This window comes from Elephas maximus, chromosome 3 (assembly GCF_024166365.1).
Source record: "Elephas maximus indicus isolate mEleMax1 chromosome 3, mEleMax1 primary haplotype, whole genome shotgun sequence".
Taxonomy (NCBI): Eukaryota; Metazoa; Chordata; class Mammalia; order Proboscidea; family Elephantidae; genus Elephas; species Elephas maximus.
This window is the reverse complement of record NC_064821.1, coordinates 58,972,984-58,998,048: the sequence shown is the minus strand read 5'-3', so window position 1 is coordinate 58,998,048 and position 25,065 is coordinate 58,972,984. Positions and strand designations below refer to the sequence as shown.

General features: G+C 43.5%; 1 protein-coding gene across 1 annotated transcript in view; it reads left to right on the top strand.

The window, feature by feature from the left end:
* The window catches only part of CAPZB (capping actin protein of muscle Z-line subunit beta), a 168,759-nt gene that overhangs the window by 62,076 nt on the left and 81,618 nt on the right, over window positions 1-25,065 (top strand). The window contains exon 2 of the mRNA XM_049878117.1: window positions 16,591-16,680. Coding sequence (XP_049734074.1) covers window positions 16,591-16,680 — 90 coding nt within the window. The remainder of the gene's footprint in view (window positions 1-16,590; window positions 16,681-25,065) is intronic.

The window sequence follows — 25,065 nt, the reverse complement described above, 5'->3', positions numbered from 1 at the left end:
GTGTGTTCTAAGCAAAGCCCCCAGCTTTCCCCCTCCCTCCTGTCCCTGGTAACCATGAATTGCTTATGGTTTCTATAACTAGGATTTTTTTTTTTTTAATTGTGCTTTAAGTTAAAGTTTACAAACCAAGTCAGTCTCTTTGTACAAAAACTTATACACACCTTGCTATGTTCTCCTAGATGCTCTCCCCCTAATAAGACAGCACACTCCCCCTCTCCACCCTGTATTCCCGTGTCCATTCAACCAGCTCCTGTCCCCCTCTGGCTTCTCATCTCACCTCTAGACAGGAGCTACCCACATAGTCTCATTTGTGTACTTGAGCCAAGAAGCTCACTCCTTCACCAGTACCATTTTCTGTCTTACAGTCCAGTCCAATCCCTGTCTGAAGAGTTATCATTGGGAATGGTTCCAGTCTTGGACTAACAGAGGGTCTGGGGACCATGACCTCCAGGGTCCCTCCAGTCTCATTCAGACCATTAAGTCTGGTTGAGATCTATATCCCACTGTTCTCCTGCTCCATCAGGGATTTACTGTTGTGTTCCTTTTCAGGCAGTCATCAATGGTAGCCAGGCACCATCTAGTTCTTCGGTCTCTGATGTAGTCTCTGGTTTATGTGGCCCTTTCTGTCTCTTGGGGTCATCTTTGCCTTATGTCTTTGGTGTTCATTTTCCTTTGCTCCAGGTGAATTGAGACCAATTGATGTATCTTAGATGACTGGTTGCTAGTGGCGAAGACCCCAGACACCACTCACCAAAGTGGGATGCAGAACATTTTCTTAATGCCAATTGACCTAGATATCCTAGCTAGGATTGTTTTTAAGATTAAGTAAGATATTGGCATATAAAGCACTTAGAGCAATGCCTGACACATAGTAATTGCCTTATAAGTTTTAACTGTTGTTTTTATTTGGAGCCTGCCATGGCACAGGTGCTGAGTGAAAGTTGTTGTTAGTGGCAGTTGTACATTGTGCTGTAGTTGGCAGAGCCAGCTTTAAGTGAGAGTGTAGGCGATGGTGATAATGAATTATACTGTTTGATATTTGGGGTTTAGTTCCTGGTAACCAAAAAGATATTTTGAAATTGGGACTTGTCACTTGCCTTGCTTTCTTTTTGCTCCTTGAAGGGCTTTACACTCAGCTACCACCTTTCTTGAGACCTACCTAGCAGCCAGGATTCAGTTGAGCATGAAAGGAAAGAAGAAGGTTTCAAGCTTGCAAAAATGTCTTTGGTTGGCAAGGTGGTCACTAGATTTAAGGAAACTAGCCTGCTTTTGAAGGAATAGTACTTCCGCTCTTAAATCACTCTGATCCAGCTCAAAAGAACCAAAAAAGAGTGGCCTTGGCTAATTTGATTTTTCAGAGCCTGGCTGCTAACCCAAAAGGTCAGCAGTTCAGATCTACCAGATGCTCCTTGGAAACCGTATGGGGCAGTTCTGCTTTGTCCCATAGTGACGCTATGAGTTGGAATTTACTCGATGGCCATGGGTTTTTGGTTTTTCCATGGTTACCCATTTGGAAGCCATCAAAAAAAAAAAAAAAACAGGCAATGTTAACTTACATAGTGGAGGTTTTTTTTGTTTTTTGTTTTATTCCATGTGGAAAAGTACATTAGAATTTTGTGCCCTTTAGAACTAAATGCTAATTTTTTTCCTAATTTTTATTGTGCTATAAGTGAATGTTTACAAATCAAGTCAGTCTCTCATATAAAACCTTATATACACGTTGCTATATACTCCTAGTTGCTCTCCCCCTAATGAGACAGCACATTCCTTCTTTCCACCCTGTGTTTCTGTGTCCATTCAGCCAGCTTCTGTCCCCCTAGGCCTTCACATCTTCCCTCCAGACGGGAGCTGCCCAGATAGTCTCATGTGTCTACTTGATCCAAGAAGCCCACTCCTCACCCGTATTGTTTCTAATACCTGATTTTTATTGAGCACTTACTATGTTCCAGGAACTGTGCCAGTTTCTTTACGTCTACTGTCTGATACTGTCCTTAAAACATCCTGCTGCAAGATAGGTATTATTATTATGTTGTTGTTATTATTTCCATTTGAGGGTAGCTTATAGAGGTGAAAGGTGAAGGACTTATCCAGAGCTCCATTGCTAGGAAGTGGCAGATGCAGGATTTAAACTCGAATCTGTCATATTTCCAAGGTCCTTTTGCCACCACAGACCTGCAAGGTGGTCTGTCTTATGTCTTAAAAATTGAAGCCAGAAGGACCTCATTTTTAGGCATCTCCCTGCCCAGTGGGTCCTGATGTGAACTGGAAAGAGCATTGTGACAGGTCTGGGGTTAAATTTGCATATGTATCTCCATATGTATCACAGGTTGGTAAAATGTTGCGTTGTTTTTCCTGGTGATATTGGGGGTGCTGGGGGGTGGTGGTGGTTGTAGGATTCTGTTGTATTCTTTTGTGCTGTGCCCTTGGTTGACAGTATATGGTGTAGTACCATAGTAAAGAGTTGCCTTTGAGCTAGATAGGGCAAGCAGATCGAGACAACCAGAGATTGGATGGAATCTTTCATATTCACTCACACACAGGCATCTGAAATAGCCTAGGAACCTAGAGAAGAAATGGGCCAAGTACTTAGCTTGATGCATAAACATTGTATTCTATTTTCCTTCAGTCCTTCCTTTGGACATAAGTCAAAAGCAATGCTGCCCCCTTCTAGATGAAATATTTGGATTGATTGGTCTTTTAGTTTGTCCAAATCCTTTAAATCTGGCTGTTTTCCCATCAGCACTTGTCCATTTGTGCCATTTGGAAGTTGGACTCGAGATCTCCCCCACACCTTTGGAAGCCATATGCAGTGTTTTATGGTAGTAAACCCAAGTCCAAATGGTCTAGATTTCATCCAAACCATCTTATAAATCTGTTTGGGAGAAGGTTTATGTGAATTGGCTTCTTCTGCTTTGAAAAAAGGAGTTTACTTTTCTTAGTCTTTGTCAGTGAACATGTGGACGTTGTTTTTCTGAACTTTTTTTCTTTTTAACTGTTACTTGGAACACAGGGACACTTTGCTTTAATCATCCTAGACTTTTGTGAATAGCTTTTTTTTTTTTTTTTAATTTTTATTGTGCTTTAAGTGAGAGTTTACAAATCAAGTCAGTCTCTCATACAAAAATTTATATACACTTCGCTATATACTCCTAGTTGCTCTCCCCCTAATGAGATGGCACACTCCTTCCCTCCACTTTCTATTTCGTGTCCATTCGGCCAGCTTCTGACTCCACTGCCCTCTCATCTCCCCTCCAGACAGGAGCTGCCCACATAGTCTCCTGTGTCTACTTGATCCAAGAAGCTCACTCTTCACCAGTATCATTTTGTATCCCACAGTCCAGTCCAATCCCTGTCTGAAGAGTTGGCTTTGGGGATGGTTCCAGTCTTGGGCTAACAGAAGGTCTGGGGACCATGCCCTCCGGGGTCATTCTAGTCTCAGTCAGACCATTAAGTCTGGTCTTTCTATGAGAATTTGGGGTCTGCATCCCACTGCTTTCCTGTTCCCTCAGGGGTTCTCTCTTGTGTTCCCTGTCAGGTCAGTTATTGGTTGTAGCCGGGCACCATCTAGTTCTTCTGGTCTCAGGATGATGTACTCCCTGGTTTATGTGGCCCTTTCTGTCTCTTGGGCTCATAATTACCTTGTGTGTTTGGTATTCTTCATTCTCCTTTCCTCCTGGTGGGTTAAGACCAGTTGATGCATCTTAGATGGCTGCTTGCTAGCGCTTAAGACCTCAGACACCACTTTCCAAAGCGGGATGCAGAATGTTTTCTTAATAGATTTTATTACGCCAATTGACTTAGATGCCCCCTGAAACCATGGCCCCCAAACCCCTGCCCCTGCTATGCTGGCCTTTGAAGTGTTCAGTTGATTCAGGGAACTTCTTTGCTTTTGGTTTAGTCCAGTTGTGCTGACCTCCCTTGCATTGTGTGTTGTTTTTCCTTTCACCTAAAATAGTTCTTATGTTTGTGAATGGCTTCTTAAATTTCTTGTGCCGCTGAGGTAGAAGTGGGTAGCCTTTGTGGCATCCACTGAAGGTGTCTTTGGGTTATCCTTAATTGTGTGTCTAATTGCCTAATGACAAAGTGGAGGGATTAGTCACCTGTTACTTGAATCCAACCAGGATCATGTAGAGGCAGAAGCTGCAGACATCTGTGAAACATGGATGATTAGACAATAGGTAATGGCGTCTTATAGCTCTTATGAAGGGGTCCAGGAAACTGTCAGCCAGAGACACTGTCTGCAGAAGGCTTTAGGGTTTTAGAGAAATCCGCCTGTCAGTGATAGGGCTTGCGAGAATGGAGTCTGTAATTCAGGGTGACAGGAGATTCCAGAATTTGATCGTAGACAGAATTGTCCATAATTTGCCCAACTTAAGAGACTCACTGCTTTGGTGAGCTTGCAGGTTGTTCCCTAAAAGTCACTTAAAATTAATTTTATTTCATTGAGTTGCATAAAATTTTTGAGTATGTATTAGTTTGAAAGGTAGACCTGTGTTGCATTCTTCTCTTGTCATTCAATGCTCTGGGCCTGGGGCAAGTCACTTAACCTTTCTGAGCCTCAGCTTACTTATCTGTGAAACTGGGATAATAGCAGCCACCTCATGGAGTTGTTGTGAGGCTCTCCTAAAACCCTCACATGCAATGCCTAGTACCTGGTAAGCCCTTAGCAGGTGTTAGTTGGCTTCCCTTTCTTTTTTGAAATTGGTTTGCATTTTGGATTCTTGGTTTGTACTCAATAAAGAGTGATTAATTTGGAAAATAAAGTAAAAAATTATCTGGATGCTATATAAATATTTCTAGTAACGCCATTGTTTATTCTAAATGTAGAATTTTATTTAAAATAGTATTCTTTTTTGTAAATCCAGCCTCATTCTTAAATTTTGACTTGCCACTAAAGTATAAGCAGATAGAAAGCACCAAACCATGTAATAACCCACTGGCGTTGAGTCAGTTCCGACTCATAGCAACCCTTGGGAATAGAGTAGACCTGCCCCATACGTTTCACAGGCTGAAGTCTTTACAGAAGCAGAGCCACACCTTTCTCCGGTAGAGTGGCAGGTAGGAGCAGACAGCCTACTTTTCAGTTAGCGGCCGAGTGCTTAACCACTTGGAGTCCCTGGGTGGTACAAACGGTTAATGTGCCCGAGTGCTAACCAAAAGGTTGGAGGTTTGAATTCATCCAGAAGTGCCTTGAAAGAAAGGCTGGGTGACCTACTTCTGAAAAAATCAGCCATTGAAAGCCCTGTGGAGCACAGTTCTACTCTGACACATATGGGGTCACCATGAATCAGAATCAACTCAATGATAGCTGGTTACTGATTGTTGTTGTTGGGTGCTGTTGAGTTGATTTCTATGCATAGCGACTGCATGTAGCAGAGCAGAACTGGCCCATAGGGTTTTCTAGGCTGTAATCTTTATAGAAGCAGTCTTTCTCCCATGGAGCGGTGCTGGGTGGGTTCGAACTGCCAACCTTTTTATTAGGAGCTGAGTGCTTAACTGTTGTGCCACCAGGGCTCAGTTTTCCTTATTTTTAAAGAAGGATTCTGATTAGATGTTTTTGAGGGTCCCTTTAGCTTACCATTTCTAATTCTGTGTTTTAAAATCTGGAGAGGTAGAGAAAGGCACACACAAGATAAAATGCGCCAGTTCACCCACCTGGCTCACCAGCAGAGCCAGGATCCAAGCACAAGAAACCTGGCAGAGCATGATTGGAGCAGTGGAGTTGTGAGTTGTCATCTGACCTGGGGTGTTTCCCCGCATAAAGTCATCCCCTGTGCTCTGGGTATGTCAGAGTCATTAAAAACAGGCAGCAGTTGCCTTTAGACTGAGGGCTGAATGATAACGAAGTGTTAGTGCATAGAACAGGAACCAGCAAGCTTTTCTGAGGTATTCAGGGGGCTGGGGAGCTGGCAAATCTGTGTTAGGGGTGGATGGAGGTGGATGATGCAGGAGGAAAAAGATATCTGCCTTATAGGGGAGATAGAACACCCAAATTGTGCTTATCTTGCTGAACGAGGACCCTGCTTTGCCAGTTACATTACAGTGTGCTCTCACAGTTGTCCCTCTAGGATCCCAGATGACCCCCTTGCCATGGAGTCAGTTATGACTCATAATGACCCTATAGGGTGAAGTAGAACTGCCCCATAGGGTTTCCAAGGAGTAGCTGGTGGATTCGAACTGCCGGCCTTTTGGTTAGCAGCCAAGCTTTTAACCACTGCATAGATTGCTAATTCTTTAGAATTTTTGCCATTCCACCAAGTTCATCAGATAGACCTTGATCTCTACAGAGAACCCATTCTTCAGTGTTCTACAGTTAGTGATTCTTGGGCTGTAAACCTCGACTCTGTTCCCCAAAGGCTTATTTTTAAAAATCTAAACTACAGCAAAGGTATAGAGCTCAAGCTTCTAAGTGTGACTCATTTCAGATCTTTGACTTCCTGAGGAGGATGTGTAAGGGAAAAATCCGCTGGTGGCTGTTGTAGTCAGAGACACAGAGCCTGTATGTAGGTTGCTAAGTTTTGCTCTGGAGTAAATACACCAGGGAGAAGTATGTGGAAATTCTCATTGCTGAGTTGAGGGAGTTAGGGGATCCTCCTAGGGCTGTCTCATCTGTTTGGTTTTGATGGAAACACCAACAAATAGGAAGAAGGTTAAATGGTGGAAATATTTCTTGATAGTCTGCTGGGCCAGAGAAGTACATCAGAGGGCTTCAGGAAGAAAGCTGAACAAAGGGATAACTAAAGAACAGAAAAGTTTTCTGCCCAAAAGGCATTGTCCTTTCCTCTCCTTTTGGATTACAGAAGCCATCAGCCCCATGCACTTCGTTGTACATGGGGCAGGGGGCTTTGTGTGGGGTGATTGCTGTAGAAGTTTGCCCTCCTTTGTTGGTGTTCAATGACTTGGAAACTGAAATAACACTTCACCCACCTTAGTAGAGACTTCTGGCAGCCTAAATGGAAAACCTGCGTCAAGTGAGGGAAAAATCAGGGGAAAAAGGGCCAAAAAATGTTATGTCCTAGCAGATAAGCTGTGTGCTTTAGGAGCACCTACCATTTATGGAGGATGGAGTGTGAGGGTGCACTTATGGGCCAGACACTGTGTCTCCTTCTCAGTAGCCTTGCAAAGTAGAGATTATTACTAGGTCCATGTTTGTAAGAAAATTGAGGCTCCAAGGGATTAAGTGTTGACTTGCTTGGTTCGACCTTACAGGTTAAGTGGAAGAGTAGGAATTGTTACCACTGTTATATCACATCTGTGCCTTTAGAGTCTTAGAATGCTTTGAGAAAACGATGACAGCTGTGCGTCCTCAACCAGGAAAAAAAAGTATATAGACACACACAAATCTTTTTCAATGTCAGGGTGTTCACACATCCTCTGAACCTATCTCCATGACTGTGGACCTCAAATTATGAATTGGTGATTTATTCCTCTCTCAAAATTGTCTGTTTTTAATAGGAATAGGCTTCTAGTTTTCTGGTTTCTCAACTCAGATTGGATTAGATACAACATATTAGATGAGGAAGTGCCGCTGACAGCCTGGCAGGAGAGGCAGAAAAACTAGAAAGCAGACCCAGGGCCCCTTTCCAGAAGTGGGTGCTCATAATGGCCTCCTTGGCTAGTGAGAAGTGGTTTAACTGTTCATTGCATTGTCCTCTCTGTAAAAACATTTGCTATGTGATACATTTTAGAGCGATTGCCATATTTTAGGATAAAAAAAAAGTTGGTACTTTGGTTATCTGGAATAGTCACTGGGAAGAACTCCACGGTTCTCAATGAATAATGGAAAAAATGGAATAACTGGAATGATGGCCAAACTAAGTGTGGAATAAAGATGATACAGTCATTTTTCCTGCTCTCCTCTTCCTTAGATCATAAGCTCCTTGAAGACAAGGACCACGTCTGACTAGTTTGGCCTTGTGTCCCCAGTGCCATAGTTGTTAATGAATGGATCAAGTGAGAAGATAACATGGTTATAGAAGAAAACCTTTCAATATGAAGGGTTCAAGTGCCACTTTTGCCCCTGTGTGACCTTGCAAAACTTTCACTAAACCTCATGGTTTATCTGTAAATTGAGGGGGCCAGATTGAGATGAACCATCCGTCCACATCTGAATTTCCATGATCATAACTGGTTGAGGGAAGCCCTGGTGGCGTAGTGGTTAAGTGCTGTGGCTGCTAACCAAAGGGTCGGCAGTTCGAATCTGCCAGGCGCTCCTTGGATACTCTATGGGGCAGTTCTACTCTGTCCTATAGGGTCGCTATGAGTCGGAATTGACTCAACGGCACTGGGTTTGGTTTTTGGTTTTAACCACTTGAGAAGTTTTTTAAAGGGACTTGTAATGCGATTACATTTTCACGGTGATCAAAATAACATTGGTCCAGCTGTGATGCTATGCAGTTGATCCCAAAAGGTTGAAGACGTCTTGGTCTGCCAGATGGACTTCTCACTGTGGTTTTGATTCACTCAATACAGGGGATTGGGTTTTCCCGTGGGAATGAGAAGTCATTTGGAGGGAATGCCTGTGTTTGTGTTTGGCGAGGCATCGCCATCTGCGTGCGGTTGTCATCACTGTTTCCCTCCAAGAGGATGGAACCAGAGGGCAGGCAGGGAGTGGAAGAAACACTTTTCTCTTTATTAATCCAAAATGTGCAGTTTTCCTGAGTGACCTAAAGATGAGTTGTTGGCTGGGCAGGCCCATGAACCTTTCCCCAAATAGCCCCCAGCACAAATTGTTCCTGAGCCACATGGCAGAAAACAAATTCAGCTTTTAAACAAAGTTGCTTGTTGGGTCACAGATTATACAAGACAAACCATCGTGAAGTTAGACTCCATAAATTTGTGGTACATCAGCCAGGGCTCAAGTAAAGTTTACCTTTGTGCTGTCTCTGAAGTAATTATTTGCTAAGTCTCTCGATAATGTAAGCAAGTAAAGGTCTCGATGAACTTAAGAACAAACTTTAAAGTCTTTGACTGGCTGTTTATGTATAGACAGATGCTATTAAGTACAGATCTGCCTTACCCAGTCACTAGAGCAGGCCAGGCGGGACTTCTGCTTGGAAATACTGTTAACAGTTTGAGTTACTGTGTGTCTTTGAAATTACAAACACTGTGTTTTTAAAAGGACACACACAAACTATACACACTCTAATTGAGGCTGTAGTATCATCTTCTAGCAGGTGGCCCCAGCTAGAAAACTTAGCCATAATCTCTAGTGGTTCCTGTGGGTCAGGAAATCCTTGGCTAGGTGGTTCTGACTTGGGGTCTTTTGCTATTCCACTTGGACAGCCAAAACTGCAGCAGTGGGGGCCTGCCAGATAGCCCTCACTTCACAGTCTCCGGGTCTCTTTATGTGGCTTTTCTGCATGGGCTAGGTTGGGCTTCCTCACAAAATGTTAGCCGTTGGTCAGTTGAACTGTTTGCATCGTAGCTTGGGGCTCCAAACATGAGTGTTACAGCAAGCCAGGTAGAAGCTGAATCACTTTTTATGGCCTAGCCTCAGTACTCTCACATAGGGTCATTTTCTGTATACTGTGTTGATGAAAACATTCCCCAAAGCTGCCCCGATTCCAAGGGAAGAGGACTTGGACCCCCACTTCTTAATGAGAGGACTGTCAAGGTCACATTGTAAAAAGTTCGTCAGACGAAAGATATTGTTATGGCCATTCTGAGGGAAGTATCTGCTTTGCCTTCTAAGATGCAACCATGTTTCTGTCATTTACCTGTGGAAAAATCTTTAGGGGCTCCTAGTCCCTCATGTGGAGTCCCCGGATGGTGCAACAGACTTTGTCCTTTTGGCTTATTTAATAGGCCAACTTTTACTGTATGCAAAAGATTTGACAACTTTATCAGATATGTGAACTCTAGCAGATTTTTTAAGACTCTGATGTTGTCGTTAGGTGCCGTTGAGATGGTTCTGACTCATAGGGACCCCGGACCCTATGAACAACAGAACGAAACACCACCCGGTCCTGCACCATCCTCACAGTTGTTGCTATGTTTGAGCCCAGTGTTGCAGCCACTGTGTCATTCCATCTCGTTGAGGGTCTTCCTCTTTTTCACTGACCCTCTACTTTACCAAGCATGATATCCTTCTCCAGGGACTGGTCCCACCTGATAACATGTCTAAAGTACTTTAGACGAAGTCTCACCATCCTTGTTTCTAAGGAGTGTTCCAGCTGTACTGCTAAGATAGTTGTGTTTATTCTTCTGGCAGTCCGTGCTACATTCGGTATTCTTAGCCAGCATCACAATTCAAAGGCCTTAATTCTTCTTTGGTCTTCCTTATTCATTGTCCAGCTTTCACATGTATATGAGGCAATTGAAAATACTGTGGTTTGGGTCAGGCACACCTTAGTCCTCAAAGTGACGTCTTTGCTTTTTAACACTTTAAAGAGGTCTTTGGTAGCAGATTTGCCCGATGTAATGGGTCGTTTGATTTCTTGACCACTGCATCCATGGACATTGATTGTGGATCCGCGTAAAATGAAATCCTTGACAACTTCAGTATTTTCTCTGTTTATCATGATGTTGCTTATTGGTGCAGTGGTGAGGATTTTTGTTTTCTTTAAAATAAGCAGATTTAATATTCTGAAGAATTGTTCCAGTCAGTGTTGGCAGTTGTTTTACTTGTTACAGAGTGATTTAAGTCATGTGAAAAGCTAGCATAAATTTAAACATTTCTTACGTCAGTTTATATGCTAAAAAACAAAAACTTAAACCTACCCCTTGGAGCCTGGCCCAGCTTAAAGTGGGGGTAACTGTCCCTTCCTTATCCTTTGACATCCTAACAAGAATTCTTCCTTGCTTTTTCCCATGTTGATTTTGACTACACCATGAGCTCTGTGAAGACAGGAACTTTGTTATGCTTAACCATTCAGCATTGTAAATAGTGCTGTTACCTAGGAGACACTCAATAAATAATTGTCAGATGACTAATTGAATGGGCAGAGAATTCTGGAGAATGAAGTGAAATGGTAGTTCATTTACTCTTTGCTTTTCAACTTGGAAATCAGGAGTGGAAGGTAGAAGTGGTAAAGCTAATTTTATGAAGGCGGTGTCTGGATCAGTTAATTAGCGTTTTGAAAGAGCCACCACTTGGAAAGCTCTTAGTCATGGGGTGAGAGTTTACAAAATAAATAGAAAGTTGGAGGTTAGGGGGAGTAACCACGAGGGAGGGGAAATCCTAGGAAAATAATTGACACATGAAGAAGTGCAAATTAGTGTATTGTGAACTGTGCCTCTTCACCCTGAACCTTCTGTGCCCCTTTATTATACATATCATACTGCCTTGTGATTGTTTACTGTTTTGTAGACAGTTTGTTCCTTGAGAGGTGGGGCTGATTCACTTATGGGGCTTATTTAGTTCAGGGCCTGGCTGTCAGTTGGCCCTCAACATGTGATTGCTGAATTGAAACCTAGTTGTAGGCCTGTAAGTAAGGTGCTGTAAAGTTGTGTTTGTGTACTAAGGCTGAATCCAGGAAGATGATTCTGAAGGGTGGGGCAGATGGGACTCATTGGAGTGCAGTCTGTGCTTGAAGTCAGGTAGAGGGCATGGCCCATAGAGGACTTTTAGAGGCCATCTTATCCAAATTTCAGACTACAAGACTAAGTGAACAGCCCCCCAAACCCATTGCCCTTGAGTCAATTCTGACTCATAGCGACCCTGTAGGACAGAGTAGAACTGCCCCATGGACTTTCCAAGGAGCACCTGGCAGATTCGAACTGCTGACCCTTTGGTTAGCAGCTGTAGCATTTAGCCATTACGCCACCAGGGTTTCTAAGTGAACAGCCCAAGTTGCATATATAGCTAGTGACAGGACAGACATTGGGCCCTCAACCCCCGAATCCCAGGTTCTGTCCTTGCTTACTCTTGTTTGTATTTTTTCCTTTAAATGTGTATATATATATTAAGAAAAAAAAAAAACCTACTGCCGTCAAGTTGGTTCTGACTCACAGTAGCCCTGTAGGACAGAGTAGAACTGTCCCATAGGATTTCCAAGGAGCACCTGGTGGATTCGAACTGCCGACCTTTTGGTTAGCAGCCGTAGCTCTTAACCACTATGCCACCAGTGTTTCATAGAGAGAGAGATCTGAAAACTACAAAGAAATTTATTAACATGTATGTAACTTTGAAGCATTGTGATGAATTATAATGAATACCCTTGAACCCACTACTCCATGCAAGACCTGTGGATATCAACTTTCCTCTATCCCTGGTGGCCTCTTCTCTGATAACCAGTGTTTTCACTCTTCTGAATTTTATATTTATCGTTTCCTTGTCTTGAAAAAAAAATCTTGATAAGTTTAAAATACACCCACGCTCACATGTCTGAGTAATAGAGAGTTCACTACAGGCCATCCCCAGGTTTATGAACAAGATCTGTTCCTAAGTGTGCTTTAAGAATTTGTAGTTTAGTCGGAACAGGTGTGTACGGTCCTTATTTAGCCTTCCGTGCAACGATTTAAAAGCTGCACGTGCGGCAAGTGAAGGTTGTTGTGACGAAGAATTTCTTGTGAGTAGGGGTTGGTTAACTCATTTCAAAGGGAGGGCAGATTGACCTAACATTAAAGGGCAAGTTTCAGTTTTCTGTAAGTCACTAACCACGACTCTTAGTATATTGTTTATTTTTGAGCTTTATAAAAGTGGCAGCATCCTAGGTAGTCCCCTGGGACTTGCCCCTGCCCATCACTTCTATTTCTGGGGTCATGCATGTTGTTGCATGTAGCTATAGGTTATCCACGTTTTCTTCATTCTCCTGTGCTTGTACCTGTTTGGATCCCTTAGGGTTTGGGATGACTCCCAAGTAAATGGCTTCAAACCTATTGCTATGGAGTAGATTCCAACTCATACCGACCCTACAGGACAGGGTAGAACTGCCCCACAGGGTTTCCAAGGCTGTAAAGCTTTACAGAAGCAGAGTGCCACATCTTTCTCCCACAGAGTGGTTGGTGGGTTTGAACCACTGACCTTTCGGCTGGCAGCTGAGCGTTTTCACCACTGTGCCCCAGGGCTTCTTGAATGGCTCCAGTTAACTCTAATTTTAACTTTTTTACAAGCTGTCATTAAGCTTTCCCATGTTGCTTCACTTGTGGGAAGCATTTAGTCATTTACTAATCTAATGATAGTTAAACATCCTCAGCCCTAGAAATTTGTAGTGAAACATTTCCGGTTGAGATTAATTAAGATTGATGAAAAATATAAATTAGACTGTTTTGCAACAGTATTTTAGTGCTTTTTACTAGGTATAGTTAGGTGGAGGACTGTCAGGAAGGAACACCTTATGCTGCTGGCTCTGTTTGGCGGCGGGGTGAGCGTGCAAACAACATATTGGGTTTGGGAGGTGTACAGGCTCTACTGAAGGCATAAAACGGTGTCTTCTTAGGATGACCCTGTCTGTCAAGTTCATGTATTTTGCAGTATCGCACACTGCCCAATTTCTGGTTAATCCCTTCTGGATCCCACTATGTTCTGGCTTAAAATTTCAGATTAGCTGGGCTTGCTTATATCTGAATTTGTTTTTCAGTCCTCTGGAAGATTGCTAATATCCAGTTGAGAATGTTTTCCAGAAGCCAGAAATCCATAGAGGTCTGAGTGGTCTGTAAGTTAGAATTGTGCGTAAAACGTTCCTGTGCATGAGCAGTTTCCTGGACAGAGGGGCTTCAACTTTGATTAGATTCTAGGAGCCTGCAACCCATCTAAAATTTTAAGAAAGATGGTTTTAGACCAGGGCTTCTCAGCCTTGACTTCCTTGATGTTTGGGGCCTGGTAATTGGTGTGGCGCAGTGGTTAAGAGCTTGGCTGTTAACCAAAAGGTTGGCAGTTTGAATCCACCAGTAGCTCCTTGGAAACCCTATGGGGCAGTTCTGTTCTGTTCTGTAGGGTCACTATGAGTCGGAATCAACGCCATGACAAGGGTTTTGTTTTTGTTTTCAATATGTTGTTGGTAGGGGCTGCCCTGTGCACTGTAAGATGTTTAGCAGCATCCCTGGCTCTACCCACTCAATGCCAGTGCTCCTCCTCCCTCAGCTGTGACAGCAGATTTGACTTGAATCATTTACGGTTTTCTTTTCTTGCGTGGCCAAAAGAATACATAGTTATGTATGGAGTTTGAACAGATAAAGTGAACTCTAGTTTACTTTGAACTCTAAAGTGACAAGAAAGACATCAGGGTTGGAGTAAGTGGGTGTATTGTTATAAAATAAAATATGTACTTACATACTCAAACACAGAAAATACCTCCAGTCATTAAACATTTATTACCATTGCTAACCAAATGGTTGACTTTTCAAGTCTACCAAAGGTGCCCAGAAGAAAGGCCTGGTAACAGTCTACTTCCAAAAAATCAGCCACTGAAAAAACCCTGTGGGGTACAGTTCTGCTCTGACACAAGTGGGGTCACCATGAGTCAGAATTGATACAGCGGCAACTGGTTTACTGTATTAAATAGTTCACATGCTTTATCTAAATCACTGTAATACTCTAAGAGGGTAGATAGTATGCTCACTTTATGGATAAGTAAATAGAGGCTCATAGATGGAAAGAAGCTTATGTAAGGTCACAGAACTGGGAATGGAATATAAGTCTCTCTAGTGTCAAATCAAGTCGGAATCCACTTTACAGCAATGGATTTGGTTGGGTTTTAGTGTCAAATCAGCTTATATGGGTCCTCTCCCCTAGATGTGGTGTTAAAATGTTTCCCTACGCTGGTGGACCAAACCCATGTCACCATGGCCTTGGCTGACATGTTGGCATTCAAGTGCCTGGAACAAGTAGGGATTTTATGGGATGTTCATTAAAGAAAACATGTGCTAGGATTTCTGATGTTTGTGGTTTTTTTTTTTTTTTCCTTTGCATTTTGTTATGTGTCCCAAATAAATTGTTACTGATAACTGTCATAGGCAAGGGACAAATTTTGTTTTTTTTAAACAGCCCCGCTATATGTATATCTGAGTCGGGATCGACTCGACAGCACTGGGTATTATATATATATATCTAACACGGTGAATGTGAGATGGGTGGGTCCTTGCTCCACAGTCTGCTTGTGGTTAATACACCTGGAGTATGGATGCTGATAGCCAAAGGCTGCATTTCTTCACAGCCAAACGTGGCATTTCCAGGATTACTTTTTATGAAGATTCTTTAGTGTGTTGATTCAGGGCTTTAAAAAATCCTGAAATTGATGTGAGCAGAGCGGATTTCCAGATACAAGTCAGATCGAGTTTCTGATTGGTAGTGTTGGGGACTCCATCTGCCTTACTCGCTGATGCCTGCGCTTCTTAGAGAGGCAGGCAAAGGTCTTCACCATTTTACCTGGGCCGCCTCCCTCACCTGTGTCAAGTTGCTCTTCCTGAGGTCTAGCCTTCTGTGTTTGTTACATAGCCCCCTCTGCAGCAGTTTGCTTTGCACTTTACCAGTCTTGCCCCTACTCACTCACTCCCTCCGTCCCTTTCTCCCTCTTTCCTGTCATTCTTCCCTCCCTTCCTTTCTTATTATTTTTATATGTTTATGGTGGCTGGCTCTCAGTAAACATCAGTGGTATATTACATGAGGAGGGCATCACAAAGCGCACAGTACATGGCATAAGGTAGTTGTGTTTACCCTTCCAGTGCCCTGCAGCAGCAGTGACCACAGTGTACTGCGCTTAGCCCACTTTGCCATCTAGAGTGACCTCCCAAACTGTAATGGGGCCAGGACTTAGTCTAGCCTGCACAGGGTTTGACAACTGGGAAAATTTGTTGTTGTTAGGTGCCATCGAGTCGATCCCAACTCATAACGATCTGACAGAGCAGAACTGCCATCTAGGGTTTCCTAGGCTGCAATCTTTACAGAAGCAGTTCGCCAGGTCTTTCTCCTGTGGAGCTGTTGAGTGGATTCAAACTGCCAACTTTTTGATTAGCAGTCAAGCACTTTATCATTTGCACCACAGAAGGCTCCTTTGGGAAGATTTACCAAGCTTTAAATGAAACACCTTTTTTCTTTTTCCAGTATATTGGTATATTTGAAAGTGGAAAAGAGAATGCAGAGCAGAACTCAAATGACAAGTTCTGATCTTTTCCCTGATGTGAGAACCATTCAATAAAGCAGTTTTAACTTCTGTGTGCATCTGGGCACTTGTTCCTTTCCTGCTTTGTCCCTGGCTGACAGCTCATCAAAGAACCTGGCCTGGTAATGGTACCTGATGTTTCTCTCCAGCGTACAGCAAAGGATACAGCCTCATCTGCTCCTTGAGCAGGCTCACCCGCAGAACCAGCTGGGAGTCAGGACATCTTCATCTCCCACGGTCTGCTGAGTAGAAGGAGGAAAGCTAATAAGGCTTTGAGATAGAGTAGAAAAGGAAAGCAGATCTTTTCGTATCTTTCTGAATGCTTCCACTTGAAATAGAGACCGTTATCACTGAGGGCCTAGACAGCCTGCTCAGTGGTCTCATGCCAAGTTACAAGCACGTGGAGGCAAGCCAGAGGAATTGCTGCAGTGCTGTTTGGGTTTTAGAATTCCGTGGGCAAGCAACAGCTGGAAGAATGCCTTTTAAAAAGTTTTTGGTGTTCATATTGGCAAAACTGACTTACACACTTTTTTTTCTCTTTCCACAGAGTGATCAGCAGCTGGACTGTGCCTTGGACTTAATGAGGCGCCTGCCTCCACAGCAAATCGAGAAAAACCTTAGCGACCTGATCGACCTGGTACGTGCCTTGTTCATATGATCTCATCTGGGGCTATGGCTCATAATTTGTTGCTTTTGTGTAGCTTTTTCCATGCAGAAATCAAAATACTCAGGAAACCTGCTCTGTCCCCAGCCGGACACTGAGCTGTGAGATTCCTCCAGATGGAGAGAAGATGAGCTTCAAGTGGTTATCTCCTTTTCAGAGCCATTGGTGTTAATAAAAGCTGAGCTAGGAGTTCTGAAGTTGATTACAGTCCATGGGTGCCTCCCCCAGCTACCTTGTCTTCAGTTCCTAGCACCTTGCATCTAGGCGTGGTGACGAAGACGCCCCTCAGCAGGCTTTCAGCACCGTTGGACACCAGGCTTTGTTAGTCTCTTGTCCATCATGTGCGTTTCTCCAGCCAAAGCAGTACAAACGTTTCCCCTGGAAGGTCTCCAGTGGCTTTGTCATTTCTAATTGGAAAAGGTTTAACAAGCGAAGATGGGCTTTTAAAGAGCCCATCACATCAATGTTTAAAATGTTCAGTTCATTTTTTTAGACTCAAAATGATGCCTCAACTTAACTGGCACCATAGTATTTGAAAATGCTTGGAATATATATATATATATATATTTTTAAATTGTACGTTAGATGAAGGTTTACAGAGCAAACTAGCTTCTCATCAAACAGTACACACATTGTTGTATGCCATTGGTTAACAATCCCACGACATGTCAACACTCTCCGTTCTCAGCCCAGGGTTCTCTATAACCAGTTTGCCTGTTCCCTCCTGCCTTCAGTCCCTGCCTCAGGGCTGGTGTGTCCCTTTAGTCTTGTTTTGTTCCATGGGTGTTTTCAGTTTTTGGCTGAAGGGTGAACCTCAGGAGTGACCTCATTACTGAGCTGAAAGGGTGTCCAGGGGCCATACACTCAGGGTTTCTCCAGTCTCTGTCAGGCCAGCAAGGCTGGTCTTTCTTTTTGAGTTAGAATTTTGTTCTACATTTTTCTCTAGCTCTGTCCGGGACACTCTATTGTGGTCCCTGTTAGAGCAGTCAGTGGTGGTAGCCGGGCACCATCTCATTGTTCTAGACTCAGTCTGGTGGAGGCTGTGGTAGATGTGGTCCATTAGTTCTTTGGACTAATCTTTCCCTTGTATGTTTAGTTTTCTTCTTTATTCCTTGCTCCCGAAGGGGTGAGACCAGTGGAGTATCTTAGATGGCTGCTCATAGGCTTTTAAGACCTCAGACGCTACTCACCAAAGTAGAATGTAGAGCATATTCTTTATAAACTATGTTACGGCAATTGAAAATGCTCAGGATATTTTTAAAAATTCTGTTGCATAAGGTGGGGGAAAAATAGGCTCCAGGAGGCAGACTGAGTTACCCTGGATCTTTTGGCCAGCAAATTCTGGCACCAGGACTGGAACCTGGGTCCTTTGAGTCCAAATTCTCTATGTTTTTTTCTGTGCCCCTTGTCTTCTTAGATGCAATTATCAGGTGTCAGATTGCAGCTTATCAATGAGGTATGTTTTAAAATAGTGGTTTGAAAACTTGTTCATGTACCCTAGTGATATATTAAATTCTCTTGTGTGAATTCAGAACAGCTTTACTAGGTAAAAACCTGACTACAGAAGACTTGTGCCATTCACAGATGAAACCCTTCCCAGCAACCTGGAAGGCTTATAATGCAGCTATTTGTGTATTTACGAGGATACAAACTCTCAACTGGGAAGCTGATCTGTAGGCCTATTATTATATCTTACATATAGTAAGTTCAGAAGTGAAAAGAGAGTGGTTTCTTGAGGTAAATGACCCTGACAAGAAAGCTAGGTACAAGTGCTTGTGATGGAATTGAAGAGAAGGTGGATATAGAAAAGTGATGGGTTCTGGCCAAAGTTTTAGATGAGGGTTAGAGAATAAAATGTTGAATTGTGATGCAAATGAATGCAGGAGCCAGTGAAATGACGGAAATGAATGCAGTGGACTTGGTGTGAGAAAAAGGGATTGGTGAGCTTTGAAAGAGCAGCCACCCCTCTGCTGCGGCTGAGTTTTGCCCTGAGGCCATGTGATCCTCTATTATTGCTTGTTTTCACATTTTCCTGGAGGAACCGTACATTTGGATTTTTAGGTGAAATAGTCTGATTTTTAAACATTGCCCTAAATATTAGATTGGTTGGATCTGACTTTGTGTAGAATCTGAGCATGAGCATGAGAAATGTGAGGTGAGGGTGGGGAGCTATGTGGGCTGCAGGGGTTAGAGGACACAGTCTTTCTAGGGAAATAATGAAATGTAAAGGTAAGATGTGTCCTTGAAAGTTAGAAGGGGGTCTTGAATTTGATGTGATAGTAATTGTCACCATGGACTCTCTTACTGAGCTTTTATTGTATGCAACTCATTGTGCTAAGCCCTTTACATGCGTGGCCTTACTTAACTCTCAGTAGTCCTGTAAGGTAACACTACAAAATGCAGCCTGGGAAACCCTTTGTTATTTTTCCTGGTCAGAAATATATGGTCAGTTCTATGCAGAAGAGTTGGGCAAAAGTTGAAGGTGTGATCAAATCTTTAATTTGGTTGACTGCAGAAGCTTCTATTTCTTCAGTATGTATACTTTGTTCTTTTAGTATTGTCTTAGTCTCTTACTGCTGCTATAACAGAAATACTGCAAGTGGATGGCTTTAACAGACATTTATTTTCTCAGAGTTTAGGAAGTTAGAAGTCCGAATTCAGGGCACTGGCTCTAGGAGAAGGCATTCTCTGTCTGTCTGCTCTGGGGGAAGGTCCTTGTCTCTTTTCAGCATGTTTACATTGGCAATCTTCATGTGGCCTGTGTCTTCCCCTCCCTCCATTTGTGCTTCCTTCTCTGTGCCTAGTCAACTTTTTTTTATATCTCAAATGTGATTGGCTTAAAAATAACTCTGATATGGTCTCATTAACATAGCAAAGAAAGTCCCATTTCCAAATGGGATTACACCCGCAGGTATAGGAGTTTAGGATTTACAACACATATTTTGGGGAGACACAATTCAATTCATAATACATATAATGTATGCTTGGCTGAGTTTAAATATAGCTATTACTATAGTTTGGAAAGAAACCAAACACAGATGTTAAAAGCCACGAGCAAATCATCCTCAGTAGAATCTTCTTGGTGTTTAACAGGCTGTTTTGTTCTTATGGCCATTGAAGTGGTTCCCTTTTTACCACAGCTGTGTCTTTTCTCTGTGATTCCCTCATCTTCTCTGTGATTCCCTCATCGCTCTTTATTTCAGAGATGTGCTTGTAGCTGCTTTTCTTGAAACCTGGCCAGCTGGGTCCCGGGCTGTATGTGCCACGTTTACTTGGGCTCGACAGGGAAATGACAGCATTGGTAGGGAATGAAGGAGAGCAGCACGAGCCATCTTTCACCAGAGCCAAGTACTGGGCACGAGAGATCAGCCCTGAGGTTTAGTTCGCAGGATGATACTTAGGCACAGGTTGAAATACCAGACTGTGTCTCACTGATAGATGATATAATATACCATATTCCATAGATTATTGTCAGCATGCACTCACTATGTTTGTTAACTTTGTCTTCTGTAGAATGTGTCCGAGAGATGGGGTGGAGTCAGACCAGGGTCCTGAGGCTAGACCACTAACATTTGTTGAATCTCTCCTATGTGCTCAGAACTTCTGTTATTGATTTAATTCTCACCATACCCCGTTAATGCATGTGACCACTCCACCTTTTAAAAAATAACTCAAAAGAGGTTCAGGTCAGGCTGCAGGACTTGCTGTACACAGGCAGGATTCAAACCCCAAGCCTGACTGGTTCCCAAGCCTAGGTTCTTTTCTTTCTGTTTGTCCTCTGGCTTTCTTGTCTGTCATAATAGCCACAGAAATAGTAGATGGAACAAGGAAAGAGTACTAAGTATTGAAATTAAATGATGAAACCTGTCCTCTGTGCAAGCTGCAGTGTGAGGAGGAATCCAGGCTGGTGGTGTGGTACTGGGCAGCTCGAGGGATCCTGACTCCTCCTCCTCGTATACTGTGCTTGCTGGGTACTCTGGGGCCCAATCAGTTATATTCAAAGTGGCAGATTAAGTATGGTGTGTCTTCTTGGTATGTCGCTTTTACCTGTTTGGGAGAGAAAGTGTTAAACAATTTAATTCATTAGTAATCTAAGATATATTTTATTAAAACAGATATATTATGGAGAGTAAAGTTCACAGAAATTTACAAAATATAACTAGAGCTTTGGAAGAAACTCCCTTCTTAGAGCCAGGCCATTTAGAATTTGCAGTTCGCTTTTGTCTGTCACTTCATGGGGCACCTTGAGAGGCACCGACTTCCCCTCGCCGGGGTTATGTGGAAGAAGCCAGTTGTGGGCCCCATCTACCTCATGAGGCTGAACAAGAGGCCGTAATAGATGCCCATTGTCCAGAATGGGTTGAAAAATCGTTCTTATTAATTGTATTTTAATTAACATCTGACAAATGTCAAAATGGAAATGGAGCATGACTTTTAACAAATTAGGGTCTGGTAAAGCATGCCTCATTAAAGCTATATTGACCTGCTTGAGAAGCCGCTTTTGATGAGTTGTCTGGCTTCCAGGTTCCTCCCGTGCGCTGTACGTGTATAAGGGACGGCTGTATTATAGCCAGTCATGAGAACTACTTCTCTGAGTGTTCTCCAGCCATCAGTGCCATTTCTTTCCTACTTTCCCTGGAAATGACAGTTTTTCTTTTCTTTTCAAACCGAACGTGCATAGTATTTCTTTTATAAGAGTTGGCCTGTGTTGAGTGTAATGTTGTAGTTCTGAAGTCCACATGCAGTTCTCCTTTCTTCCAAAACTGTACTTTCAGGAAATTCACAGAGTGATGAATCCATCTAGAAGCAGAGTATCCAGACCTTTGTTTCACATAACCTGGGATTGGTCAGATGTTTCCAAGCAGCTAATGCCCTGCTTGGTGCACATTGCAGTCATTCCTCCCATGCTCACCTGCCCAAAACAATGAAGCGGAGGTGGTTGTTTTCAAGAAGTCTCCAGTTTTAAGACTGACAAGAATGTTAGGATTTGCCAGTGTTCCCCATGAAGGGAATGGCCTCGCTTAGATGTCAGAGCCAGTGAGCTGTAGAGGAATTTATCCCGTCCACCAGCGGCCCGATTACAGGGTAGTATTAAAGAGAAATTTGGCATATGCTTGGCAGCCAGGCCAAGACAGTCCAATTTATCTTGCCAGATCAGCTTTCTTTTTTTCTTTCCAGCATCAGAGCTTTTGCTGCCCTGGGATTATGACGCACACTCTGATTGGTGGAAAGTGACCTTCTTTTGCAGATGGCCCAAACATCATTTTATTACATATTAATCCCACTGTACTAGAGCGAAGCCAGCCGAAATCCATTGTTAAGCTGTTTCAAAAATACCCACACATCTACATGGGCCAGGAATCAGATGACGTTAGGATGCTCCCTTGGCTCGCTAAACTTTGACCTTCTAAGGCTTTACTCCACACACTGGCAGCAAGAGCTGAATCTTTTCCGCTGGGGTGTATTTTGAGCCCTGAGCTGAGGAAAGAGTTTATTTCTACAAATTGGCACCCAGAAGGCCATCTGTCCTTTGCCTTTTTAAGAGTAAACCAAAAATAGCCCTAAATCTGTTAACCAGGCAAGAAAGTCTCTGCTTGCGAATGTTGGTCACGTCATTTTTTATTCCTTCTCTCCCTTCTTTCATGTAGTCACCCAGAGGCCCAGCTCTTGGGTGTCTCCAAACTTTATTCAAGCAAAGAGAAGCTCTCAGAGCTGGGAAGACACCCAGCCACCCTGGCCAGCCCTGTGAGTTAGTTGTTGTTGTTGTTAGGTGCCATCAAGTCGGTTCCGACTCATAGCGACCCTATGCACAACAGAACAAAACACTGCCCGGTCCTGCACCATCCTTACAATCGTTGTTATGCTGAGCTCATTGTTGATTTGGGGCAGAAGAAACATCCTGATGGCTTGACCTGGGACTTGATAGACTTGATCAGTTTTCATTTCAGCTTATTTCTCTTTTTTAGCAGCCAGAATTACCCTCCAGAAATAGAAAGGGGCCAGCTGGGCACTCTTCACTGTCAGCCTCAGCAGCATCTGTACTTTGAACAGCTCATGGGGGTTCTCTTTACCCCTAGCCCAGGCGGAGTGATGTCTGGAGGGAGTGTGAGGCCTGCCCTGTCGTTATGCCCATTTGCCACGCGGTGCAGTACATCACTAGTGTGGCCATTGTAATATGGCCAGGCATGGTCTTGTAACTCCCACACAATGATTGGGTGGGACTATACAAATAAGGCGGGGTGTGCTGATAATTTGCGTATCTAACAAGTTTGCTGCTGAAAATTTTAGTTGTAATAAGTTTCCCAGCAGTTATACATAAGAATCACCTGGAGATCTTGTTAAAATGTAGATTCCGATTCATTATATCTGAGGTTGAAATGCAGATTCTCAACAGGGGTTCAAAGGAAAATGACTCCCTGAAATAAGGTACTTGTGGCTCACGATGGAAATTGGACAGCTTGCTGCTAAGGCAAAAAGGTACACGGTACTCTTGTGGCGGGGGGACCATGTAAGTAAGGTGTACGGAACCCCAATGAGGACATTGTCAGTTTCACCATCCTGCTAGGCTTAAAGGGAGACACGGAGCGGGGGTGGAGGTGTAACATGGAGGCGATGAGAGACTGCAGTGCAGCAGTACAAAGAGCAATAGCCGCGTGAGATGGCAGGAACCGAGAGACCGGGGAGAGCTGACCCACATAGCTAAGAGCTGTAACGCTTGGCCTGAGAAGGCCCCAAACAGGGCCTGGCGACAGGGTGAGAAGAAGCTGCCTTGATGAAGAACCGTATCCTGAATTGTTTCTGTTAACGTATCCTGAATTGTTTCTGTTAACGTCTGAGTTGTTCCTGATCCCGAGTTCTACCCTGTTACTTCCCTACTATTACTTCCTACTAAACCCCATATTTGTGAGTATTCTCTGTGGGTTCTGTGTGGCCATTACAACAAATTACTGAACACAGCAAAGAAGTAGAGAGTGCCATGGGAGGGACAGCTGGTGTCAGCATTGGTAAAAAGATTGGAGGGTGGAGGTATGTTTGACTGGACCCTGCCTCATAAGAATTAGCCTTGGGCTGTTGATGATGGTGATCCTGTCGCCTCCCCCTCCTGAAGTGAGAGGAGGACGTCTGATGCCACGCTGCCATTTTTGCAGACAGATCAGATGGCTGGAATTCAGGGACTGCATTTACGCCCTCGGGGGCTTGGCAAACGAGCACAGTGGGCTATAGCTTATGTTGCCAAGAATCTGCTATCCATGAAGTTCGCACACATTTGTGATTGTTGAAATTAAAGCACCTACTATGAGTCTGCTTCTGGACGCATATTGCCAGACTTGCCCTCCAGGGTGCCTCGGTACATTTGAACTGCCTGCCTTTGAGCATCTTGATGGCAACTAACAACAATAACAACTGTGAGTCAGGCACTCTGCTCAGTCCTGGGAAGACTTGCATCCTTGGCTTTCTTTATATGGGTGAAAGTGCAGGGATTTTAAAGCTTGATCCCTGAGAAGAATGACCTTATTTGGACTCTCACTCAGCAGTTAATAAGCCCCCAGGAGAAGGACGGCCGTGGAAATATAAAATTAAGCTATTCTTTCTACAAGTATTTATTGAATAGCTACTATGATGTACTAGACACTGTTCTCGGTGCTGGGGTTACAGTGGTGAACAAGCTGAAAGGCCTGCTCCAGAGCGGACATCTTAGCGGAAATTCAGGAAGTCTTCTGGAAGGAGGAGGACTTGGCTGAGGCCAGCTTTCCACCCTGTGTATATATTGAACAGGATAACCAGCAGGCACGTTTCTTTGTTTTTATTTACAAGTTCGGGTGTCGTATAGGCTCTTTTGTCTGAGTATAATTGTCAATAAGTTTTTGCCCACTCCTCTGACTAGTTGCTAGCCACCTGTAGCTGCCCTCTTACTGATACGTGCCTCTGTGCTTCTCAAATTCTTTCCCCAAAGTGTTCCTGATGGGAGAGGAGAGCAAATGCTTGTCTTAGGAGTTTGGGGGACACACCTAAAAGTAGCTGCCCCAAGTAGACAATATCATCTTTTATAGTTTTTAAACATTGCATCCCAGTTTATAACATATCTACATGCAAGGTATTTTCATATAAAAGTAATCCTTTCTCCACCAAAGTCATAAGTCAGGTTGGTGCTCCGGGAAGTTGGGTTCTGTCTCCTGGGGTCTGCTGTGCCCTCCTGGCACAGTGTGCTCCAGAACATCCGTTGGAGCAGCACAGCTGGGCTCTGTGACTGTCTGCCCCTCCCTGTGCCACTCTCTCTTCCTGCCTGGGCTCTAGCCGCAAGGAAGTGAGCCCCAGGGGCTCCCCCAGGTAATGCCCACCACTGAGGTATGGGCTTGT